Source organism: Aulostomus chinensis, chromosome 1 (genome assembly GCF_037954235.1).
Source record: "Aulostomus chinensis isolate RoL2024-O1b breed Wild chromosome 1, RoL_Achi_v1.0, whole genome shotgun sequence".
Classification (NCBI taxonomy): Eukaryota; Metazoa; Chordata; class Actinopteri; order Syngnathiformes; family Aulostomidae; genus Aulostomus; species Aulostomus chinensis.
In genome coordinates this window covers 63,397,262-63,420,492 of record NC_141320.1, presented here as the reverse complement: position 1 = coordinate 63,420,492, position 23,231 = coordinate 63,397,262, and the positions used below count along the sequence as shown (strand labels likewise).

General features: G+C 42.5%; 1 protein-coding gene across 14 annotated transcripts in view; it reads left to right on the top strand.

Annotated features, from left to right (window-relative positions):
• LOC147272708 (beta-1,3-galactosyltransferase 1-like) overlaps positions 1-23,231 on the top strand; it is a 101,725-nt gene that overhangs the window by 68,873 nt on the left and 9,621 nt on the right. For 9 of the 14 annotated variants that reach the window (XR_015112175.1, XR_015112173.1, XR_015112164.1 and 6 more), the window contains exons 3-8: positions 9,501-11,348; positions 11,937-12,044; positions 16,610-16,691; positions 19,269-19,354; positions 21,020-21,150; positions 21,274-21,335. Coding sequence is in view for 1 of the 14 variants with exons in the window: in XM_086200148.1 (XP_086056274.1) it covers positions 9,757-10,734 (978 nt within the window). In the remaining 13 variants the exon portion in view is untranslated. Of the gene's footprint in view, positions 1-9,500; positions 11,787-11,936; positions 12,045-12,609; positions 13,290-16,609; positions 16,692-19,268; positions 19,355-21,019; positions 21,151-21,273; positions 21,336-23,231 lie in introns of those variants that run through there. The other 5 variants (XR_015112171.1, XR_015112161.1, XR_015112166.1 and 2 more) reach the window with 5 other exon arrangements.

Genomic DNA, 23,231 nt, shown 5'->3' with positions numbered 1-23,231 from the left:
AATACTGCCACTAAGTGTTTTAAAGTGGTCAGTTTATATTTGGTGCTTTTGAATGAAGTTCATGTCCTCAGGATGTTATACACTCACTCAATACCACCAAAGAACAACCTGATTCATTGCTTTTGTGATGGACGAAACTAAAGGAAAATAAAATTACAGAGAATCAATTACCCCCAGAGACCCTCCAGAGTTGGATCAATAGAAGAGAATTTACAAGCTCATCGGAGAATTATGGCTGTCGCTGCTGTTTTTAGTGTTGAAGGTGCTTATAGACACATTCACTGGTTTAAGGTCAATATTAGAGTGAGAGAGAGAGATCTCTGGAAGAGGGCAGCAGGGAAAATAGGGTAAATTAAAATTCAGGTATGGAACCATAGCCGTGATTGAAATTTAAACTGATTATTAGTAGATGAGCTCCTAGCTCACAATACTCCCCACATCATTCTCTTCTATTTTCATCAATAGAATTTCTAATTTTCCCAAAAATAGGCATCATCATTGTCAAAATCAACATAGAATTCAATTCAAGCTTTCTTTTTAAATTTATACGCTTCACTCCATGTCATTAAAGTCAAAATGTGTCTTCTGCTTCAATCATTTATTCCTGATTTGTGTTTGATTCATGTTTTTGTGTTGAAGTCCAGCAGGGGTTGGGGGGTTGGGGTGGATATGCTTTACTGCATGTGGAAAATGACCTGCTATGAGCTGCAGTCCCAAAGGGAGATGTCAGTCTCAAAACATTAAGATTATTTTTCTGGCTGTGCTGTTTTCTTTCAAACCCTCGTGTGATTGGTTTCATGTCCCATCAAAACAGCCAGAATGATGTTTGTTTGGGGCTCAGGCGGCTGCATTTACACCCGAGCATGTACTGGAGGGGCTTTGACTAAATTAAATCAATTGCACTGTTACAGTTGATTGGTAGACCTTCGTGATGACTTTGGGGGCTTTGTGGAATTACAAGGACAACACAGGGACGTATACACAAGTCACTGCAGGATGGATGGACACTAAGACTTCAATAAAGGTGGATTAAGAAAAATTTCTCTACCTTGATTCGCACAATTACAGTATATTGTGTCAAACTACATAGCTCATCTGTTAGTTGAACTACACTGCTAATGTATCTCATTATTTATAAGTCAGTATGTAAATTAGTAAATATTAGCTTTTTAAAATATTGGGTAAGAATCCAACAATGTGCATCCCTGCACGTGTGTCGGTAAAAACGTGTATGTGTGCAGCTGAGCTTCCTCTGTACAGCTCCAGAATGTTGTGGTGGAACAATAGGAGCCAAAGTGGCAGATAATTCAACTCATTTTCACCGCCGTGCTCTGAAGACGACCCTTGAATCAGCCTGCTGCAGATGCTTAGTGTCTGGCAGTTGAAATCATTGCTTGTATTTAGCAACCCAGCAGCTCTCAGGTGTGAATCTATGAACATTGTGCCCTTAGTGTATGTGCTTAGCAAAGTTGTGTAAATGTAAAAGTGAGGGGAAAAAAAGGAAAAGAAAAACGAACGACCTAGCGTCTGGCGTCTCTGGTGACTAAAGCTGATACATTTAATACAAACTATAACAGTCTGACTTGTACAACCGGATCTATGAAGGTTATTACCACCTTGTTCTCCCGTATCAGCCCTAACTGTTTCCCCCCTTGGCTTCCCTTCAGCTGCACATTTACACAGATGCCTTACCTGGGTTCCTCTATTTATCTGCATCAACTGATATGACCTAATGGCTAATACTGGGTGCTGGGCATGCCCCAGTGGCATTACCATAATTCCATCCAGTGTCATCTCTGAGCAATGTCCCCGCTTACCCCGATGCAGCGCTGAGCTTGAATATTGTATAACAGCAGTGTCACCCAGTCAGACAGTCAAATGTATTACCTGCATGAATCAAGTTGTCATTTCTGATTCATAAAGGGAGTTTGGCATTCAGAGCACAGGTCTGGTCAGCAGTTGAAGAGGTAAAAGTCTCCCTCAGATGCCCCCCAGTGACACGACAAAATCAACTCAGCACTGGTCATATTCAGCAGAAACACAGACTGCTGCTGTGTATTCCCTGCTTATTTATCCACCAACACAGTAGCCTGAGCATATCATTCTTGATGTGTTGAGAGGGGCACCAGATGGGTGCGCCTCACAGCTCAGGACAAATGAGATAATTTAGCACGACTTTGCAAGTTGAGGAAAATAAGTGACTTTAACCAAGTTCAAATGTTCAGCGCTGATTATGATGCCCTTGGAGGCAAGGATCAGCTGTGTGAGCCATTTAAAACAAACGCCACAGACTTGCTGCAATCACTGACCGATGTGCCCCGGCACAGTTTGGGCTCAAGTCAGCAATGAAGAGGGGATGGAGCATCAGGCCTCTGTACAGCCGCCAAATCTGTTGGCCGCTATTGATATCCCATTTCCTCTGTCACTCCTAAGCTGCTTTGCATTCAGAGGCTTTGCACTAAGCCCAGAGTGTCCAGCCTGTGGCCTATAATACTGACTATAGGACTGCCCGTGCTTATCCATGAACATCACCAGATCTCTATTGTTCAGGAGACAAAAGCATCACTGGTGCCACACCGGGAGCCTTTCAGCTTTGACATGTTAATTGTGCCTCACTCATATTCGGTGGGATACTTACCAATTTGGCCATTGCCATAACATTCCTCACACATTAATTCCTCTTTTCAATGTTTAGAAGCAGACATAATGGGTTTTAGACTTGGCAGAAGATTTGAGTAAAAGAGGATCAAATGTGGAGCAGTGTTTTTTTTTTTAATCTTCTTCTTCTTCTTCTTCTTCTTCTTCTGTGGTGGATAATTATAAACCTCCTGTTGAGCTTATCTCCCATTCAACAGCAGCTTGAGATAGCATGTTGAGTTACAAGCCACAGGCAGTGTGATAATGTGTGAGATGTCAGCATGTGTAAGAAAGATTGAGTTTTATACTATAATGTTGGATGTATGTAGTTTAGCTCCAGATGTACCAGAAAATGTGACTCATTCACACCTATTATACTCATCCTCATGCTTCCAGGGGCACTTGTTGACATTGGAGCAGTGTTAAAAATGAACTTCCTCCGCCAGGATTTTATAATTGCAGCTTTTGTGTCCTGTTTGCTTGCTGGCTTTTTTTTTGTTGTTGTTTGTTTGTTTTTCATGGCCATCCATTTTTAATTTCCTCTCAACAGAAACACAATAATAATGATATCAGCATCTAATAATTATGATTTCATCATTTAATTATTAAAATTGCTGTAAAACAGCATGAAAACACAGAGATGCCGTAAAAGAATATGTTTGGATTGTTTTATGGAATTTTAATGGTTGGAATATACAACTTAGCTTTGCATCGAGTGATAAGGAATGGGTTCTGCAAAAAGACAGGCTCCTGTACTCTTGAGTTTCCTCTTCTGGTGGATGCAAACTGACATCAGCCACTCTCTTCTCACCTTTATTTACACACTCTTGTTGTGTTCTGCTGGTATTTGGTGCCAGACTAGATGCAAAATGTACCTACTTCTCAGGCTGTGACCTGAAACTTAGTACACTATGAATAATTCGCCCCACTCAGATTCACCTGCACTGGCTAAAATCAGGAGGAATTGATCATATTGGATATCCGTACGTGGAATATTGGGCAAAAGTCTGTTATTATTCACCCCTCAAACTCACTGATCTGGCTGGTGATGGGTGCTTATTTCCAACCCTGCATTAGTGTCTCCTTATTTTCAGAGATTGGAGGTAAAGTGTGTTTGATTTTCTCCCTCCAGGGAGGCTGTTGTTTATTCAGCAATCATATATGCACTCACTCCAAGAGAATATCACCCTTGAGTCTTCATGGCAAATATGTGTTATGAATATGATTTACTTCTGATTACCATTTATTCCACACTCAGACATAAATGGTATTCTTTCTCTTACACTCTCTTTATTCTTATTGTAGAGCTGTATTTACTGGTATATGAAAGGAATTTGTCAGTGCAACACCACTGACAGGTTTGTTGAATTGAGCCTTTGTGAAAACTGCATGTGAGGGACGTTCCTGTCTCCTGTTTTCCTCTGCCAATCATTAAATCTGCAATATTGAATCAGGCAGCACAGATCTAAGATGTCAGCCTCAGGTTCACAATATGATTTATTTACCTTCCGATGTGTCTGCTCTCACACTCGCGTACCTCAAAGACTTGGAGCATCCAAGACCGTCAACATTACAATCTAGTAAAGCAGCTCTTTTCCTCTCTCTTACTCACTCAGTGACTCACATCCACATAGTCATCAGCCCCCTGAGCAAGGTCACTCTATGCTGCACTAATGACTGCAATCAATTATCTGGGGCAACATAAAACCAGACTGAAACTCCCACATCTCTGTAGCCTTCCAGCTTTTTTGTTCTGCCTTATTGAGGTCACTTGATTGTAAAGACAACAGAGCAAAAACCTGTAATAACAGCAAAATCTATAATTGATTTTTGTAATGTCTGTTAATGAGGTGCTGCTATAAACTCCAGCTCATGAAGCAAAAGTGATCCAATTAGAACAAAATACAGTAGATTTAATTTTAAGAAGTCAATATGAGTTGTTTAGTAATTCATAACTGTTATTACACATCGTAATGTGGTGTCATGCTCATCAGAAACATGGAAGAAGAATGGATTCTCTCTTAGGATGGACAGACATGCAGTAGATCTTGTTTGTTTATCCAAATATCTGGAAATAGCTGAGGGAGAGTGGGAGGTCTGAGGATGGGAGATGGTTCAGTCCAGAGAAGCAGAGATCAGCTGATGGGAATCAGTAGTGATGAATAACTGAGACAGGAACCTCAATTACGAATGCAAAAATGAAAGTTTAAAGTTTAGAAGGACTCGACTTCTATCAGCAGGGAGATTGGTCTGGAGAAAGTGGGCCTGATAAGAAAAGGCCCTGCAGACTACTGACATTTATTAAACTGAGCAGCCCTGCAGACAGTGGAGAGCATAGGATCAAATGAAGAAATTTACAAGTCATCAGCGTGTTTTCTGATCTAACATGGACAGGTCGCCAATGGCAGGAAGTTAAGATGGGTGAGAAACAGAATTTAGTCTGTAATCAAATGTTCTTGAAGTTCAAATTCAAGTTGCAAACATTCTGAAACATGCAGCAGGCCTTGAAATAAAACTTACAGTCAAAACCTATTGGTGCGGGTTAATGTAACCATTTCCAGGCAGCAATATCAGCAAGTCATTTGTCAGTCACTCAGTAATAGATGATTTACCGTCATTCTTTGTTGAACAATAGTAGTCTGTGCTCAGCGCAATGATAAACACATTTTTTCTTTTTGATCACTCCATTACAAAAATCCACCCTTGTTTTTTTTTCAGGTAATTACTTTTAATGTGAAGCTGTAGCAGTAGGAAAAACTTTTGTTTACATTAAATCAGCATTGTTCTTTTCTAAGAATGTCCCCTCTATCAGAGCCCAGCTTATTCAGTGCCAATACGGAGACTCAATCACCATTGTGTTCTCTCAGTCAGCAGAAGTTAATGAAAAACATTTTTCGAAAATATAAAACTCTGTATTAGCCACTGACAGAAAAGGCCAAGTCTTTTGTATAAATGAAAAGAGGAAAGATTGCCCCGGTAATGTCTTTGATATGCGGATCAAAAGAGAGTGTGGGCTCCAACTTAACACCAGGAGTGTTGGCTGTCAAACTGTCAAAAACTCCCACTTGATCAAACTTCAGGGCCAGTGACCAGCAGCTTGGTTTTATTAGAATTCAGAAGAAGGGGAAAAAACTCAAGTCTTTATAGTTGCTGAGTATCATCTATGTAGCAATGAAAGTAGTTCAATGACTTGGTTTTGTTTGATCAAGACGTCAAGGTAAAGAGGTTGGACTGTTAAAAATCTCATCATTAATGCCTTCGCCGAGTGCAAGACCTCTGTGCACTTCTTCTTCATTGAAGAGCTAATAGGGTCACACACAAGTCAAAAATGTATATGGAAGCCTGATCTGAGGCTCCACATTTTGTATTGCAAGCCTTTGTCAAAAGCACAGCACTTGTAATCTAGAGGTCAAATATAATTAGAGAAAAGCAAAGGACCCAACAGCAGAGCCATGGGGTATTCCTTATTTTGTTGTCTTAAATCAACCAAAACATACAGAAAACAGTGAAATGAGTACGGCTATTCCTCCGATTTTGCAATTATCTCTTTCACCCGTAAAGAAGACAAACTATTGGTCCATTATGTTTATCTGCTGTCAGTTCCAAACTCCCGCACAGGTCTTCCACATTTATGGAAGTTCTAAAGCATTTTTTTTTGTAAGTACTCCTGAATTGTGTGCCAGTCAACGGATTGTTTCAAAACCAGGATATGAGAGTAATAGAACTCACTGCCTCAATTTTTTCTCAGCATCTTACCTTTCTAGAAATTGTCTTTGAAAACTGGGTGCAAGTATTTTAGAGTACACAAAGGTGATAGATTTCGGCATTACAGCGCAGCAATCAGTGATGGTGACCTGAAGGGTTATAGTTAACACTTGACATGAGTAATCAACATTCTGACTGCATTTCTCCGAGGTCTGTCTCACTTCCCACTTTGCTCTGACCTGTCACTCTGCTGTCATGACAACCATTTCAAAATAGCAGATCATTATAAATAAACCCTGTCTGTGGTTATGAATAATAACTGTAATTAATCTTTTTCCTCCTCTATTTACACCTTAATGCTTGTTTTCATGCAAGGAGGTATTTCACAGTTCATCATTGACATGTTTGTTGTCTCTGTTGTAGCAAGGGAATCAATGATCTAAAGTAGACAAAATCCTCTTTTGTATTCTATTAAGTGCACATACTACTAAGCTATCCTATTTTTCTTTCAAGCAAGACTGTGTGATAGACATCCAAATTGTCGCTAAAATGTTCCTCCATCAGCCCCTTGCTATCTTCTGTGCCCATCTCTCTGAGCAGTGAGTGAGTGTTGAGCAGTGAAGGAGCTGTGTAGGGAAGCTCAGATCCTTTCCTGGGCTGTGATTTTGAGGCTAATTAAGCATCTTGCCTGTTACTTAGGGGTCAGTGTGCCAGTGTGTTTTTGAGATCAACAGCCAATTCTATATTTATTAAAGGAACATGCCAACTTTTTTGTGAAAGACACTGCTTGTCCGCCATTTACAGTGCCAGAAAAGCATGGACAGCTGACTGCTTGTTAGCTTAGCTGCAATGAATGCTAGCTTTGGGGAGAAGGATGATATCAATTCAAAAGTTAAATTCCCATTATAAAGATGTTTTTTTAGCTCACAATACCTATTTGTGAGTACTTGAGAGGCAAAGTACACCTTTCGGATTGAAATATTGTTTTCAGTTGTGGAACAGGACATAGATATTAGACAGATAGACACAACAGAGGAAAGATAACTAAACCTCAAAAACTGAAGCAGTCGAGACTACAAAGGAACATTGTTCACTTTTTGTGTCCATCAAACTATAAATTGATGAATATTTATGAGAAATGAACAGATTCATCTGTTCATACTTGCTCAAATATCTACTGTACATCTACAGTATATTCAGCAGGCTGATGAGGCAGAAATAATCTCATTTCTTTCATCAGGCAACAACAAAGAGCTAGTTGGGTCGCTCTCAAGACTGTTGAGTCCCTCTCATGACTGTTAAATCAATAGATGGTGTGGTATGTTTGGGCCTCACTTAATGAGTTTGTGCTAACCACAAATTAGCACTGCTATTACTTCCCCTCTGCAGAACCTGCTTCGCCAAGTTTAAAGAGTGTGACAGCATGCACTGATATTCTCTTGGAAGTCTCACATATTCAGCAGGGGACTTGTGCCTCAGTACTCATGTAATTTAAAGTGACACGACAGCATGAAAGTATCCAGCCATCTTTCAATTTGCTCTGAGAGAATGTTGGGTCTCAGGACTTGGTGAGGTGATTCGCCAAATGAGTCTGACTTATTTTGGGCTCTGGGAAAAAAAAAAAGAGCACACAGTAGTTTTGGAGGATAATGAAAGCAATGGACCCTCCTCAGGAATGATAGAGGTGAAAGTAGTAGACCTGCAAACAAGAAGAGTGGAATGAGGGCAAGCAAGGTCGAGAGAAGGAGCGGGGGGGGGGGTGATGATTAAGCGTTTCTGTCGGAGAATGGGCGAGGTGAGGAAATGGATGCAGGGGAGATTGAGTGGCTTTAAGGATACTGACTATTGTAGAACTTGCCAATACATTAGAGGTTAGCTGTGAGTGGGCCAGAGAGGAAGAGTTAAAAAAAAACCCACAAGAGACACAAGAAAAAAAGCCAGAAGGATGAAAATAAAAAAAAACAGAGAGGAAGGTTGCAAAACACATAAAGATGGTTCAAGCACCTAGTGAAGTAGAGAGGGAGCAAATGATTGAGAGGATGAGGGGATGGAGGTGTGGAAAAGCAGCCATGATGAGATAGATTCTACTGGGCCGTGAGATTGATGACTCTGCTTCCGAAGGAGAGACGGAGTGATGGAGAGGAGAGGAGATAGACGGAATGAGTAAGGCATAAGAGAGAAGTCCTGATGAAAAAAGCATGGCGCCCCACAAGACTGAAGCCTGATGAAAGAAGGAGGCAGTTTTATCTCAGCTCTTCCATCTCCCAACACGCAGTATCACTAATGGGATCTATACGCTTCTATTTGTTCATCATCAGTTATGCATGATAAAGAAATGTATTTCTCCATCTGTGTGTGCCAGAATAAGAAAGGGCTGCATCAAAGATCACGTCTCTGGCAAATAATAGTTTATACAAGGATTAGCAAACCCTGTTTATCTGTCACTACCTTAGGAAAAAAACATCTGAACGTAAACTGCATTTAATATAACACTGCTCAGGTTAGTCAGAGCTTCATTTCATCCCCTTAAGGTTTGTCAGTGTGTCCAATTAGAGCAGTGATTGTAAGAGTTGCTGACATTCCCCCAGCTAGCCAAGCAGCTCGTTACGATTTATCCACGTAGAGTTCACACGCCAAGTTGTTTGACACCGAAGTGTCGAGAATGGAGGAAGGTAATCGTGGGAGTAAACCAGGAGAATGAGAGGAAGTGGATATTAATCATTTCCCATGGGAAGGTATCTTCAACCTTCTCTGCCTTCATCCTTTGTCATCTCAGTATCAACCTTCATCAGCAACCCCACCACCACCGCCATAGAAGGTCTGAATCTCTAGAATGTGTCTGGTTCCAGGGGGATACGAGGGAGATACACAAAGTGGTCAGAGCTGAGGCAGAACAGGCTGTATCAACAGAGAGTTTCCTTTTCTGGAGAGCTTTTGATCTGAGGCGATGATGGAGTGATGGGGTAACTGACTACAGCACTGTGCCGCCACCATCACCACAATGATGTTATGGGCTGTAATGAATAGAGGAGAAAAGATAAATATATCATCCACCTCAGTGCCATAAAGCTTTTTCAAAGCCATCATGCTCTTCATTAACTAATTCTTGTTCTAAGCTGTTATTGATGTGGCTCTCTGTGTTTCTCATCTCATTTTAGATGCTGTCAAAGAGAGCTGAAGCTGACCTGCCAGCTGAGATGGGACACAGTAAGGTCTGGGCTGTACAACATCTCGACAGTGCTGCTTTCCAATCACAACACTAGACAGTAGAGACGTCCCTCATCTAACATTTATGTCATACGTGTGGCGGAGGCAGCCTCAAGCTGCACCGCCAAATCTAGGACAACCCATGGAGGCGTGGCCTCAGTGTTTCCAATGCTGCTGCCACTGGTAACGCCAGCCACGTGAACAGCGATGCCTTCTAAGGTCTCCTGCTTATACTTGCTGACAGTAGTTTGCTGGGCCAGCGCTCTCTGGTACCTGAGTGTGTCCCGCCCCTCCACCTCCTACGTGGGCCAGCTGAATATCCCCATCCGCAAAGTTAACAAGAACACCACCTTCAGCAACATCCGAACACGCTCACTCAACCCACATGACTTTGGCTACCTCATCAACGAGGCCACGAAGTGCGAGGCGGAGCCGCCCTTCCTCGTCATCCTAATTAGCACCACCCACAAGGAGTTTGACGCACGTCAGGCCATCAGAGAGACATGGGGTGACGAGAGCACCTTTTCTGATGTGCGTGTGGTCACGCTCTTCCTGCTGGGCCGCAGCACAGATGCTGTCCTAAACCAGATGGTGGAGCAGGAGAGCCAGATCTTTCATGACATTGTAGTGGAGGATTTCATTGACTCTTACCACAACCTGACACTTAAGACTCTAATGGGCATGCGCTGGGTTGCCACATTTTGCGCTAAAGCTCAATATGTCCTCAAGACGGACAGTGACATCTTTGTCAACATGGAGAACCTCATCTACAACCTTTTGAAGCCCACCACCAAGCCCAGAAGGAGATATTTCACTGGCTATGTCATCAACGGTGGGCCAATCAGAGACATGCGCAGTAAGTGGTACATGCCCAGGGATTTGTACCCGGAGAGTAAGTACCCACCCTTCTGCTCCGGGACTGGCTATATCTTCTCAGCAGATGTGGCCGAGCTCATATATAAGACCTCGCTACACACCAGGCTGCTGCACTTGGAGGACGTGTACGTAGGTGTGTGCCTGCGTAAGCTGGGCATCCACCCCTTCCAGAACAGTGGCTTCAACCATTGGAAGATGGCCTACAGCCTCTGCCGCTACCGCCGTGTGGTCACCGTCCATCAGATCTCCCCCGAGGAGATGCACCGCATCTGGAACGACATGACCAGCAAGAAACACCTTAAATGTTAGCAGGACTGTTAGCCTGGAAGGCTGAGTCAGGGGCGAATGGATTAGCCTCATCAGCTGCTTTTCCATTGTTAGCAAATACTGTACCGCACAAAGCAGTGAGCTGAAAGAGCAGTATTGATGAACTGTCCAGGGAATTAGACCGGACCCTGATCGCTTTGCCAGGAGCCTCTTTAGTGCAAGACCTCCTCTGTATTATTCTGCCCTCTTTTCATTTCAAGGTGTCTAAGTGCAACTATTATCACTGACTCACAAATGAGGCACGAAGCTGTTCTCAAAGTTCTCCAGAAAAAAAAAAAAAAAATTGACATCTTCAAGCTGTTGGTTGTTGGTGCCAACAGCATCATTAGTTGTTTTTTGTTTTGTTTTTTTTGTTTTTATAGGAAATTACAAAACAGGAAGCTTAGCAGTGCAAAACACAAACTGTCCCCAATTACTAGACTGCAGATCAAATAAACACAAGTCTTTCAACTCAGACATTTGCCTTTTGGGTTGATCACAAGTTCTACTTCTGAATGTTCTCCATGTATTTTCAGTTGTTGTGCTTTCTGAACAAGATGTTGATGTTGGATGTACTGTGCGGCACTGCAGCAGCTGTCGTCATCTTGAGGACCATGGTGAGTTTGCAGTGTAATGCCTCGTTTCTGTTAGGCTGAAACACGTGTTGGAGTATCACTGGCTGGAGTAAATACGAGCCGTTTGCCTCTGTAAGCTGTAAAATATTCTTTCAAGAATCAAACATATTTTCTTACAACAGCTCCACAGATCTTTGTATTGTGCATCATGAAAAAAAAAACCTGTGAAGATATCAGCTGCTTGCATTCCCAGGCGAATGTTACTTCTGTTGATGTGTAATGTGCAGTTATTTGTCTCAGGCAGAGCTGTGAGCAGCCTGCACACTATGATACTTTCAATTACTTGAACATGAAGGGGAACAGATGTACTGTAAAAGCAGTGGAAGTGAAGAAAGTATTGCATTTTTGAGTGCTTTCTTCTTTTCAGTTACTTGAGATTAAATAAACCGCTTTTATAAGACTTGATACTTGTATTTATTACAGTAAATACAATATAAGCAAACTAAATTCCAGACGAAGTAGCGGTGTCTCGTCAGGACTCCTGTGCGCTCAGTCATCTCACCGATGTAGTTTGCTGAAATCTGTGTGTGCGGCTCTGGAAACGACACTTTTATGTTCTTTTGCATGCAGGTGTTGGTGGTGTGTGGACTGAGGTGCAAAAAAAAAAAAAAGAAAAGAAAAGAAAAGAAAAAGGTGCATACATCCAGGCTGCACAGGTGCAAGGCAAGAGACCTAAAGGTAAAGAGAAGAGAATCAGTCTGCACACTAAATGTCAGGACTACTAGTCATTTCCAGTAATAGGTCAATTATTTTCCCTGATCGCTGAATTATTTGTGCATCTCTAGTTTTAACACTGATGCGGTATGTTCAGCCGTCCCAGATTTATGGCTAGTCAACAATCGTGCTTCTCTAATGACTTTTTGATGAGCCACACTGATGTTCCTCTCACATCTCCCGCCATAAAAAAAGTAACAATGTGTGATGTTTTACAATGAAGCTGATTATGGTTAGTTGTTGTTGATTATAATTGCACTGCTCAAGCCTCCTAGCCAACGAAGCAGCATATTTCTGCGGAGTGTTATTAATAACTGTGTATTCTGGACATCATCTCCAGTGACCTACACGGCCACGGTAAGTCATTTTGAAGAAGATCTCCACAGAAATCGTGAAAATGCTTGATGGAAAAATGAAATATTGATTAGCTGCTGTAGGATTATACATTCCAAGTGAATGACTACATGTCTCAGCATGGGTGCTGCCAACATCCCTGTAAATAGGTTGCTGTATCCTCTGATGCCTACAGGTGTGAGAGTGTATGTGCACTGGATTTGTGAACTCTTTGTTCCTGGCGCCATCATCTGAGGGAGCAGCAGCACTCCTGCGGGATTTGCTACCAAAGAATTGAAACATGTCTTCTGTTCCGTTCTTGCACAGACAAACATAAAAATGTGAAAAGCACTTGTGGCGAGGATCTCTTCTCAAACGGTTCCAAAGTCTTGTGCAAGCTTGTCGGCAGCAAACACACCATTACCGTTATGATTTCCGCTTAATAAAACTATTCCCGCTTGGGGTCTTAAACCATCAACTACTTCCTTCTGATCAGTTTCTGCAAGTGCTTCGGAAACTAAAATATAAATCGCAATGAATAATAATGATTTTATTCCAGTACATGTGTGCAGGATGTATTTGCTCCTTTACTTACTTGCGTGGGAAAGAAAAGGATTCAGCCTCTAACAGCTATAGAATGTTATCAGTTAATGACTCCAAAAAATGTACGAGCATCATCTGCCCACTAGTATACATGTGAAGTCATTGTTATTCACAGCTTCTTATCCTCTATGCTGTGTTTTGCATTTCTCTGATCGCCCCCTATGGCATATGCAATTTGATAGAGTATGCTGAGTAACAGAAAGTCTGTGCTGTAATTGGCCAAACCACCCAGAGGTAGAGCATTTAAAAGGCTAAAGCTTGGGGAAAATGAAAAGCGAGTGATTATTCTGGGGCTTGTGGTAAATGAACCTCATAACGAGTGAGGCGGAGTGGTAGACAACTGGGAACGCTCCGATTTCAAAACAAAGCATCGGACGGCAGGCCTTGGAGCCTGGAGCAGAAACGAAGAACAAGAGGAGCACAGAGCAGGCTCGGCTTTGGCATTGTAGTCTGGTTCCATGGTGTGACGACTGGAGGCCATTCTCAGATGCTGCATAATCTACAGAGAACATCTCATGGAAGAAGGAAAAAAAACCACAGAATATTTAAAATCCTCCTTTGCATATTCATACTCTTCGTAAAAAGTTTCTCCTCAGCCTTACAGCTAGCATGACCTCCTCACCAGCTGTCCTTTGAGGCACTGAGGAAATGGCCCTGGAATAAATTGGCGGTGGGCAATCTGCCATCTGTGCAGTTATAGAAAAGCAAGAGAAAAGCTTATATGGAGAGCAGCTGAGGGTTGTCAGTGGAACGCTGATGAGATGGCCCACAGCAACAAGCAATTTTAGGTCTGCGTGATATTTTTTATTGTCTGATTACTGGCTGTCGTGTTTGCAGGAAACAAAACCGTTTGACCGATCAGTGTTGACCAGGGATATGTCAGCTGAAGTACTGATGTTTGACACATTCTCAGTGTCAAAAGTAAAAGGTCTTTTTTTTTTACGTCACTGTTTTCCAAATTAGCGTTTTCAAAATGTCAAAATGAGGAAATTCCTACAAAGTGTCTTCAAAACAAAACTTAAAATGTCAAAAACAGTCTCAGGGCCCATCCTGGGAGAATTTGAGATGCGCGACGTGCTTCTTCAGTCATTAATTAGTTGGATACATAAGAGAAGAAATGCTAACCTTCATAGAAATATTACTGCAGATGCTGTAAAACACAGTCAGCCACTTTGATCCAGATTGAAATGACTGGCAATTTATTGCAACATTCATGGTTCCTAAAGAATGAATACAAGGTGATGTTTTCCCATTCAGTGTGCTGTTGTCAGGTCAACATTTTTGAGCCAAGTGGTTGATGGATTGGCATGAAATCTGGTACAAAGATTCCTGAATCATCTGATTTCTCTGATTCTTGTTAACATTCGTGTCAGGTTTTTGAAGCTCGGCCTCTGGAAGGAAATCTAGATGCACGAGGCAGCTGCATGTAGATAAAACCTTCATGCATGCACAGGAGCACTCTGCCCTCTCCTGTCCTGACCCGCATAGTTTTACACTCGGCTGGTGTAGAAGCTGCTGTTTATCACCCAGACGTATGAGGTCGAAGCTTGATGCAGTATCAGGATCAAAAGCACAGAAGCTTAATCTTCATTATGTCTGCCAAATTTCAAGCCTTTGAGAAATATGTTGATTTTGGATGGTGACTGCATCTCAGACTGAATATTCCCCTTCTTTCTTTTCTTTTTTTAAAGACTTCTCTGCAAATCAAATCAGTGTGTGAATGAGGTACTGTTGTGTTTGCACGGCTGCATAAATGACATACCCTTATAGGCACTCGCATTCACCGCGCTCTCATCATGCGGTCATTTCATGCCAGCAGGAGAAATCCATCCCCTGCAGCACAACCACTCGATACGTAAAACAAAACCAAACTATTGATACGTGGCATTATCATTGATATCTGTCCGGGCTGATGACAGCGGTATGAATTATTCTCTGTCACCTCTCGCAGACAGATGAGATTTAAATAGGAAGCATACATCAGGGCATGAGGAAGGGGCACCACATGAGCTTGACAGTGATAAGTGTGACAGCCTTGCTGGATTAGAATTGCGGGAGCCATAAATTAACTGTTAATGCACCGGGACGGACGCCAATCTCTCAGAGCACGACCTCGCGTCATCAGAAAGCAGCAGGCTCGTATTTATGACCAGCTGCAGGCTCAGTAGGAATATCTGCATATTTGCATGAGAGTGAACACCTGATTCAGGGAGCTGTTAAACAGCGAAGCTTGCTCCAGATTTGATGATTTTCAATTTACAGCACCTGGCAGAAAGTGCGCCGCTTGTATTTACACGTCTCTGTGATACATGAAGGATCTTGAGTTTGATGTATGTCAATATGATGGTTGTATTTCTCCCTTTGCCTTGCATAAATATGCTTGCTCAGCCTTTCTGAAGTCACCCAGGCAGCCCAGTGGCTTTACAGCATCATATAGTGAACTTGGCAGCCAACATTTATAGTCTGATGCATCCTTTGGAGATGAACTCAAGCACAGCTGATGCCAAATATGCTCACTTTTCCTTTTAAAGTTAAGTGGCAAAACTTCAAGAACATCGGTTGCCAGTGTTTTAATACAAGGATGATAGTTAAACATTAAGATTGGGTTGAATTAAGCAAATTACCTGGAGGAACCAGTTCACTTCTCATTCCCTTTATCCAAATTTCATTTTGTAATCCTGACTGGATGTTTATTTTCCTTTTTAATCACGGATATGTGGATTTACTGTGTTTTATTAATAAGTTCAGCTACTCAACAATTCATGTACCACCTGCCAACTGCAGACGAACTCCTGGCGTGCAGATACTCCTGCTTGGAAACGACACTGAATATTTGGTCATATTTGTCTTCATGAATCATGCAGGATAAGAGACGAGTGTCACTGAGCAGAAACAGAATTTGGCCTCTTTGGATTCTCCAGCTGATGTGAATTCTTGTTGAGTTCGAACTGTGCTGGCCCCAACTAGAGGGTTTTCAAAAGATAAAACAGATTTAAGTCATTCAAACTGACAGAACACATTTTGGTTCTCCTACCAAAGTAGTCTCACTCTAAGTTTTGGAAGGAACCAGGCACTGTAATGCAGTTTTGCCTGATTAACATAACCGCTAAGATCTGGACCCCCTGTGGACCGTGGATCATTGCTGTATGTGGGCCAAACTTTTGCATTTAAATGGAACTTCCCAACACACGGAGCTGTTTTATTCTACATTCGTTGTTTTTTGTTCCAGTTCTCTGATGTCAGATTAACAACTTGTTTTTGCATGTAAAACCTGAAGAGCTCTAGTGATAACATTAAGCCTCATTTCCCTTAGAACCAAACGTAATTACGCCTTGGTGGTAATATGAATGTTTGAGAAATAGGTTTAGTTCTATCCATGCCTTTTTATGTTCGGCTAAGCTAATCTCCTCATGGTGGTACAAATCTATTTTTTTATTTTTTTGCTAATATTTTCTTCTTCACTCAGTTTAGAAGTCGTGGATCTGCCATTGTCCAAACCACCCACATTCAGCTCTTCATCTGGGATGTTCTTAACCTCTATTACAAGCACATCCATCTCTTTACCTCACCTGACCCACATATTCACTCCACAGCACAAACCAGGAGAAACCAGCCCAAAGAATTGAGGGTGGAAAGGAGAGGACCATTTGAGAGCGTGTGGCAGTGTTTTGAAAGGTACAACAGACTGTGGAAAGTGGAGATAGATGGCTGTAAAAGACTTTGTGCCTTTTCCATCTCTTCTTCTCTGACATTCTAAGCCAACTTAAGCCTGCATCTACTCTATCTGCCTCCTGCTCTCGCCGTTTCCTCCTGTCTGATTCCATTCTTACTGTGTGAAATCCTCAGCAGATGCCTCTGAGAGACTGTTTGGCTGTCTATATGCTGTTGACAGACAACGCAGCTTTAAATGTGAAAACAAGGCTATTTCAGGCCTGGCAGAAGAACGATGCATGAATATGAAGGCAGCAGGCGGGAAGGGAGGGGGAGGTTTTTGTTCTGCTCTTGTTTGACATTTCTCTACAAACTTGTCAACAAGTAAATGCTTTGTGAGAACAGCATAGAGGAAAATGCAAACATTTTGTGCTTGTCATGGTGGAGGTTTTTATCTTCCTGCACATTGGTATGCTTTAAGAAAAAAGTTATTGATGTGTTTCACACACCAACAATCTCACATTTACTTGTTGCTGGCAGCTCACAGTATTTGCAACTTGTCCTTAGCATTTGTGAGATGGAAAGAACGAGCAGAACACTGTCATTACAATTGAATTTGTGGACACAGTTCCTCACTGATATAATTCACAAGTAAACACACATGCAACCGAATGCTACTGTGACTGCCAAAGCCGTTTACCACTGAGCTCATGTGTTTGTTGCCTTGGCCATCTCCGTTAAACATTGTCCTCACTTGTGCTCCTCATTCATGATGCATTCTTAAACACAGTCGCTCTTGCAGGCTATCCTACTTTTTCAGCCCTCAATTTAGTCTTGCAGACAGGAAGCAAAGCCTGGTGGGTATTTGCAACCCCTTCAACTGACATCTACTATGCACCTCAAGAGCTTTGCAAGCCTTGGTGATTGACAGGTGCAGATGAATTGAAGTGTCACAGGCTCCTAGTGGTTAAAGAAAGTGACATCATTTGATTGACATCAAAATCACATCATTGTCTAAAAATGATGTTCAGCAACAAAATAGAGAGTGTGTGTTCTCCTCCGCGCAGTGCATAAATCAGCCTGGTCCTGCATGCAAATTCTCGATGTATACATCAGGTTTCACACGTTTGCAGGGGTGCGGGGGTCTGCTCATCACTCCCTGCAGCTTCAGTAAGAGCCAGAGCGAGAGGTGGGGGCTGAAAATTGCCCTGGAGGAGGTCTGAGCTCTCTCCAGTTTTACTAATGATTTCAACCTGCATCTTTTTTTTTCATATTCACCAATATCTGCAATCTTGGAACCTTTCCGCTATGATTAGCCTGTGAGGGGAACAGCCAAAACTAGGTTGGCTCCTTGTGTAGTCAGCAGATATCCACGCCAAGACTTCCTGATCCGTTTGCCAGTTGCAGGTTACGGTCCAATAAACTCTAGAGAGGCGAGAATGGAGGTTGAGAGTTGGGAAAAGACGTCTGTGTATGCAGGTTTGCTTAAAAGCAAAACTTTTGGGTTTAGAATTGCATTTTTTAATCTCATTTCTCCACTTGGACTGTTGACTTGCATGGAATGTAGTTTTCAGGACACAATAATTGAACAGAATGACCTAAATGACAAAAATAGGGGCTCGTCTTTATGCAATTACGTTTCTCAACTGATCTTGGCTTGATGTTTTGTACTTTTTTCATTCCGTCTGACCTTCAATTTCTCTGTCTACCATCACTGATAAGACAGTTTTGTTTGCAGTCCTTTGGTCTAGAATCTCAAAGATTCACGCTGAATGCATGTGCGTGCGCGCACACGCAAAAACAACATGATGAGAAATCCAGCACAGTGTCAAGGCGAGCTTTAGGGGAAAATTCAATCAAACCTCAAGTGTCCAGGAGATTAATAGCTGCCATTATTCATACTCCACTCAAGCTGCTCTGTGTGTGTTGTTTATGAGAGTGCATGAAATGTGTAAGAGATGAGAGGGATGAAGGGGGGAAGAGAAGAAACATGATTTTCCCTAGACGGAGACCGAGAGGCTGATAAAAGTTTTCAGCAAGAATCAAACATCTATTCAACAAAGTGACATTATTTGAAAAAGTGGGGAGGTGGGAGGTTGTACAAGCTGGGGTCAAGAACGATTTTCTACTTTATGTTGTAAAGATAATCGACAATTAGATCACGGAGCAGCAGGCAGGTGTCAGCAGAGGATTATGGGGGATGTGATGTGATTGTGGGCTTGTAACCTTAAAGTAAAAAATAATCTGTGGATAGTTGCTTACTTTTTTCCCTGCAGTGATATTGGCTCCAGCGCGCACGCACACACACACACACACACACACACACACACACACACACACACACACACACAAACACTCAAACTGAGAGGGAGTGCACACTCTCACAATCGTGACAAATCACCCTCTCACTGCCGGCTGTCCCACCTTGGGGGGGGTGATGGCAAGCGTGTCAGCTCAGATGAGGGGAAGAGGCTGCTCACTGAACTCAGCTTTGGCTTTCATGTTATAAGGTGGCTTTATTTCATTATTCTCTTTGAGTTGTCGCTGAGATTGAAACCGAACAAAGTTTGGCCTTTAATCTGGCTTGTTTTCATTTCACAGATGATCTTTTGGTGTCACACTGGATGAGGTTGCTATCCAACACCTGACAGCGTGGTGAAGTTTTTTTTCTCACAATTTGTGTGACGGTAAATTTTCACACACATGATAACACTCTATGTGCGAGTTTGTTCTTGTTAGCATTCAGCTGCCTGACTAAATACTGCAAAGGACTCGTGTCTGTCTCTGCTAATTATTTGTGCAAATAAGCTGAGCACAGTAATTACACCCCGCCAACAGTTGAAACACACACACACATAATGATGTCCGCCCTTGCACAGTAAACCAGTAAACCAGTATTCAGTGGTACCAACACAATCTTCTTTAAACAGACGGGAGAGCTTAACACTAAAACCACAGCCCTGTTTTCATATTTATCACATATTTGCAGAGTATTACATCAAATAAATAAATATAATTGTGTCTCAAAGGTTTCCAAGTGACCGAGACTCACATGGGAAGATATTGCCTGGTGACAACTATTGAATCATAAAATAATCCAATTAGGGGACTTGTATTGATCCTGCGTAAATATGATAATGTACATCTGATATTGACTCAAAAATGTGATGGTTGCATTAAAGCAACATGAATGTGGTGTATTTAAACGATAACGTCTTGTCCATCTCCTCCTCTACCCCAGGGGATCCCAAGATTTATCTTAAAGGTCACCAAATGATTAAAGCCGGGCTAATCAATAGTTCATAATAACAACGGATCAAATGATCTGTCAGGAGCTGCTGGCATACGGAGAATTATTATCCGTTTCCCTTCAGCTCACCTTATCCAGAGTTCAGAAAGAGATAATGACCAAAATGTGATAATGAGAGGTGTTGTAAGTGAATGTGCTTGCTAAGCAAGCCCTCCACGAGAGCTACTTCTGTATTTAACTTGCAGAGATGAAACTGATATCGATCGCATGGTTTAGGTCCCGGCAGGAAAGATAGGAAAGCATTTCCCAAAATGTCAGAGAATTCCTTCTCAGCGAAGTTTGCTAAAGGTCTCACTACTCTGCTGATTGTTATTTATCACTGCAGCCCAGCCGGGGAGACCATGACAGTCAGAACCACGGTTGACCTCCTCTGACCAGCGTGTACAGACAGTTCAATCTGTCCAGTCATAGACACAACTTTTAAGATTCAGCCAGTGTAAACAAGTCCTTCTTTTGTGCCTTGGCAGCTAACGTCGCTAGCTATCATCAGTAGTTTGTGACAGAATGGACCAAATTGCATATGCTGTCAATTTTCACAATGGAAAGGTTTTACATATCATGCAAAAACAAAGAATCCAATTAGTGCTAATATAGTTTCCAGCCCTCCACCATACACAGCACCAAGAAATAACGTTAGCAGTTATCTAGTGAATGTTTTGCCCTAATTTCACTGCTGCTCTTCCTTTAGTTGCTCATATCAAAATTAAAATCCAGCCTGAAGATGCACTAGAACCATTAAATTGGATATGTTTTGCATGCATGCTTTGTTAAAGCTAATATTTTTGGAGTTTCTACTTTCCAATTTCAACCATGTGGAGAGAGAGGGAGAGGGAGCAGGTTGTTGCTTTTGAATTGAGCATTACTCAAAACACAATACATCATGTAGCTGTATTACATTCTGGTCCTCTTAGATGAGATGAGAAGATGACATCTGTGCCTCGACTTTCTCCCTATGGAATTGTTGATCCTCAACAAAAGAGAGAGAGAGAGAAGTTCTCCTTCCATATTTCTTTCTTTGTTGTCGATGTCTTTGTATTTTCAGAAATGATCATGTACTCCAGTTATGGCTGAAGAATAATCCACTCGCCAAGACGATCACAAATGTGTGAAGACTGTCACTGATATCTGTATCGGCGAGAGTCGTGTTGTAGTGCAACACATCATCACTGCAAGGTCAATCATTGCCTTGTTTACCCAAGAGCTATTTGCTAATCCTGCTAATGGCTTTGTTCAGAGACTTATCTGATTGAGATTTTGCTCTCTGACAACATACTGTGTATCTTGTGTTGTTTCCAGGGGGGATTGATCAGCAGGGTATCTACAACATTACAAAGGAGACAACATTTCAATTGATTTGGGTACGTCTAGTCGCAGAGGAGATGTGTTGTTCCATCCCTTCTGTAATCCTGAATGTTTCAAGATCAAACCGGACAGGGTAGGAGGTGTGCGAAACCTCATCTGAGGCTACAGGAAGGTGCTTGCGCCAGAGAAGGAGCTGAATCGATAATAGAGCAATGGTGTAGTTTAATATGACTGTCCACACACTTTATACTCATCCCTTCGGGGACATTTTACTGTCACTGGGGTCAGAAGACCTCAAACAGCTTGTGACCATCTCCTCTGCATTAAAAATTACACCATCATGTACGGTGGCTCCTGAGGACCAAGCATAGTGGAGTGAAAGAAAAAATATTAGGAAGAACAGACTAGAAATGCGATTGCTGAGGTTAGTTAAGCTGGTGTGACGTTTTGTTTTATCCAGTCACTTGTACTCAAGTTAATCAGAATCAGAATCTCTTTATTTGCTAAATGTACAACATACCCAGGAATTTGACCTGGCATAACAGCGCCACATTCATTAAACACAGTGTTAGAGCCAATTTCTGGTTCAGTGCCGTATTCAATATTTCATTTCTTGTTTTTTTACATTTCTTTTGGTATGCATTGTGCATCTTTCATGCCTCAGTATTACACCTCTTGCATGGATGGTGCATACAGAGATGGGGGTGTGTGCTCCTGTCGTTTTAAGTGTTTTTGGGAATGGTAGGGGGTAGTGGACCGAGGTGGTTTGTTTTGGAGGGAGATGGCCTGGTAAAAAAAAACTGTTTAAGTATCTGGTTGTTTTGGTCTTTGGACCTGAACCTGCGGCCTGATGGGAGGGTTGTGAACAGGAAGTGAGCTGGTTGTGATTGGTCCCCCACTGTCCTTCTAGCCCTCTGCCTCTTTCTGCATCATGGAGTACACACACAGGCTCCTGTTCGAGGACCATGAGACGACTGGCTGTTGGCACAATACGTTCCAGTCTGTTCTTGGTGCGGGCAGAGGAATCGGGGCACCACAGTGATGGAGGAGGTGATGACAATTTCAATGACGGCTCTGTAGAATTGGGTGAAAACTTCAGGGGAGATGTTCATCTTGCGGAGCAGCCTGAGAAAGAACATTCTCTGGTGCGCCCGCTTGATGACCTCAGATGAGTGTGTCTCCCATTTCAGGTCACTGGTAACGGTGGTGCCCGGAAGCTTCAGAGTCCTACACCTGTACTGCAGTGTTGTAGATGAGAAGTGGGGGGTGTGAGTGTCTACAGAAGTCCATGACCAACTCCACTGTCTTATTGATGTTTAGATCCAGGTTATAAAGTGTACACCATGCTGCCAGCTGCGACACCATGTTATTGTAAGCTGCCTCATTGTTGTCCTTGACGAGGCCCAGGACCGCAGTGTTGTCCACAGACTTAACCAGCTTGATGGTTAAGTCTGGCTGGAGGTGCAGTCATTGGTGTACAGGGAGAACAGACAAGGGGAGAGGACACAGCTCCAGTGTTGGTGGTGAGGGGGGCAGACAGGTGGCTGCCAACCCGCACTTGTCGCTTCTTGTTGGTGGGAAAGTTGGTAATCCACTCACAGATGGGGCAGGGTACCTGCAGTTGTAGCAGCTTAGTGTGCAGACAGTCTGGGAGGATGGTGTTAAAGGCTGAGCTGTAATCCATGAACAGGGCCCTGATGTAGGAGCTCGGCTGGTCCAGATGCTGGAGTATGTGGTGGAAGCTAAGGTTGATAGCATTGTCCACAGAGTGATTTGCTCTGTAGGTGAACTGTAAGCGGTCCAGGAGGAGGTGGGTGATTGGTTTGAAGAAGGACAATATGAGTCTCTCAAAGCTCTTCATGACCACAGATGTCAGAGGGACAGGTCTGTAGTCATTCAGGCACGTTACCCTGTCCTTCTTTGGGACTGGGACGATGATGGATGTCTTGAAA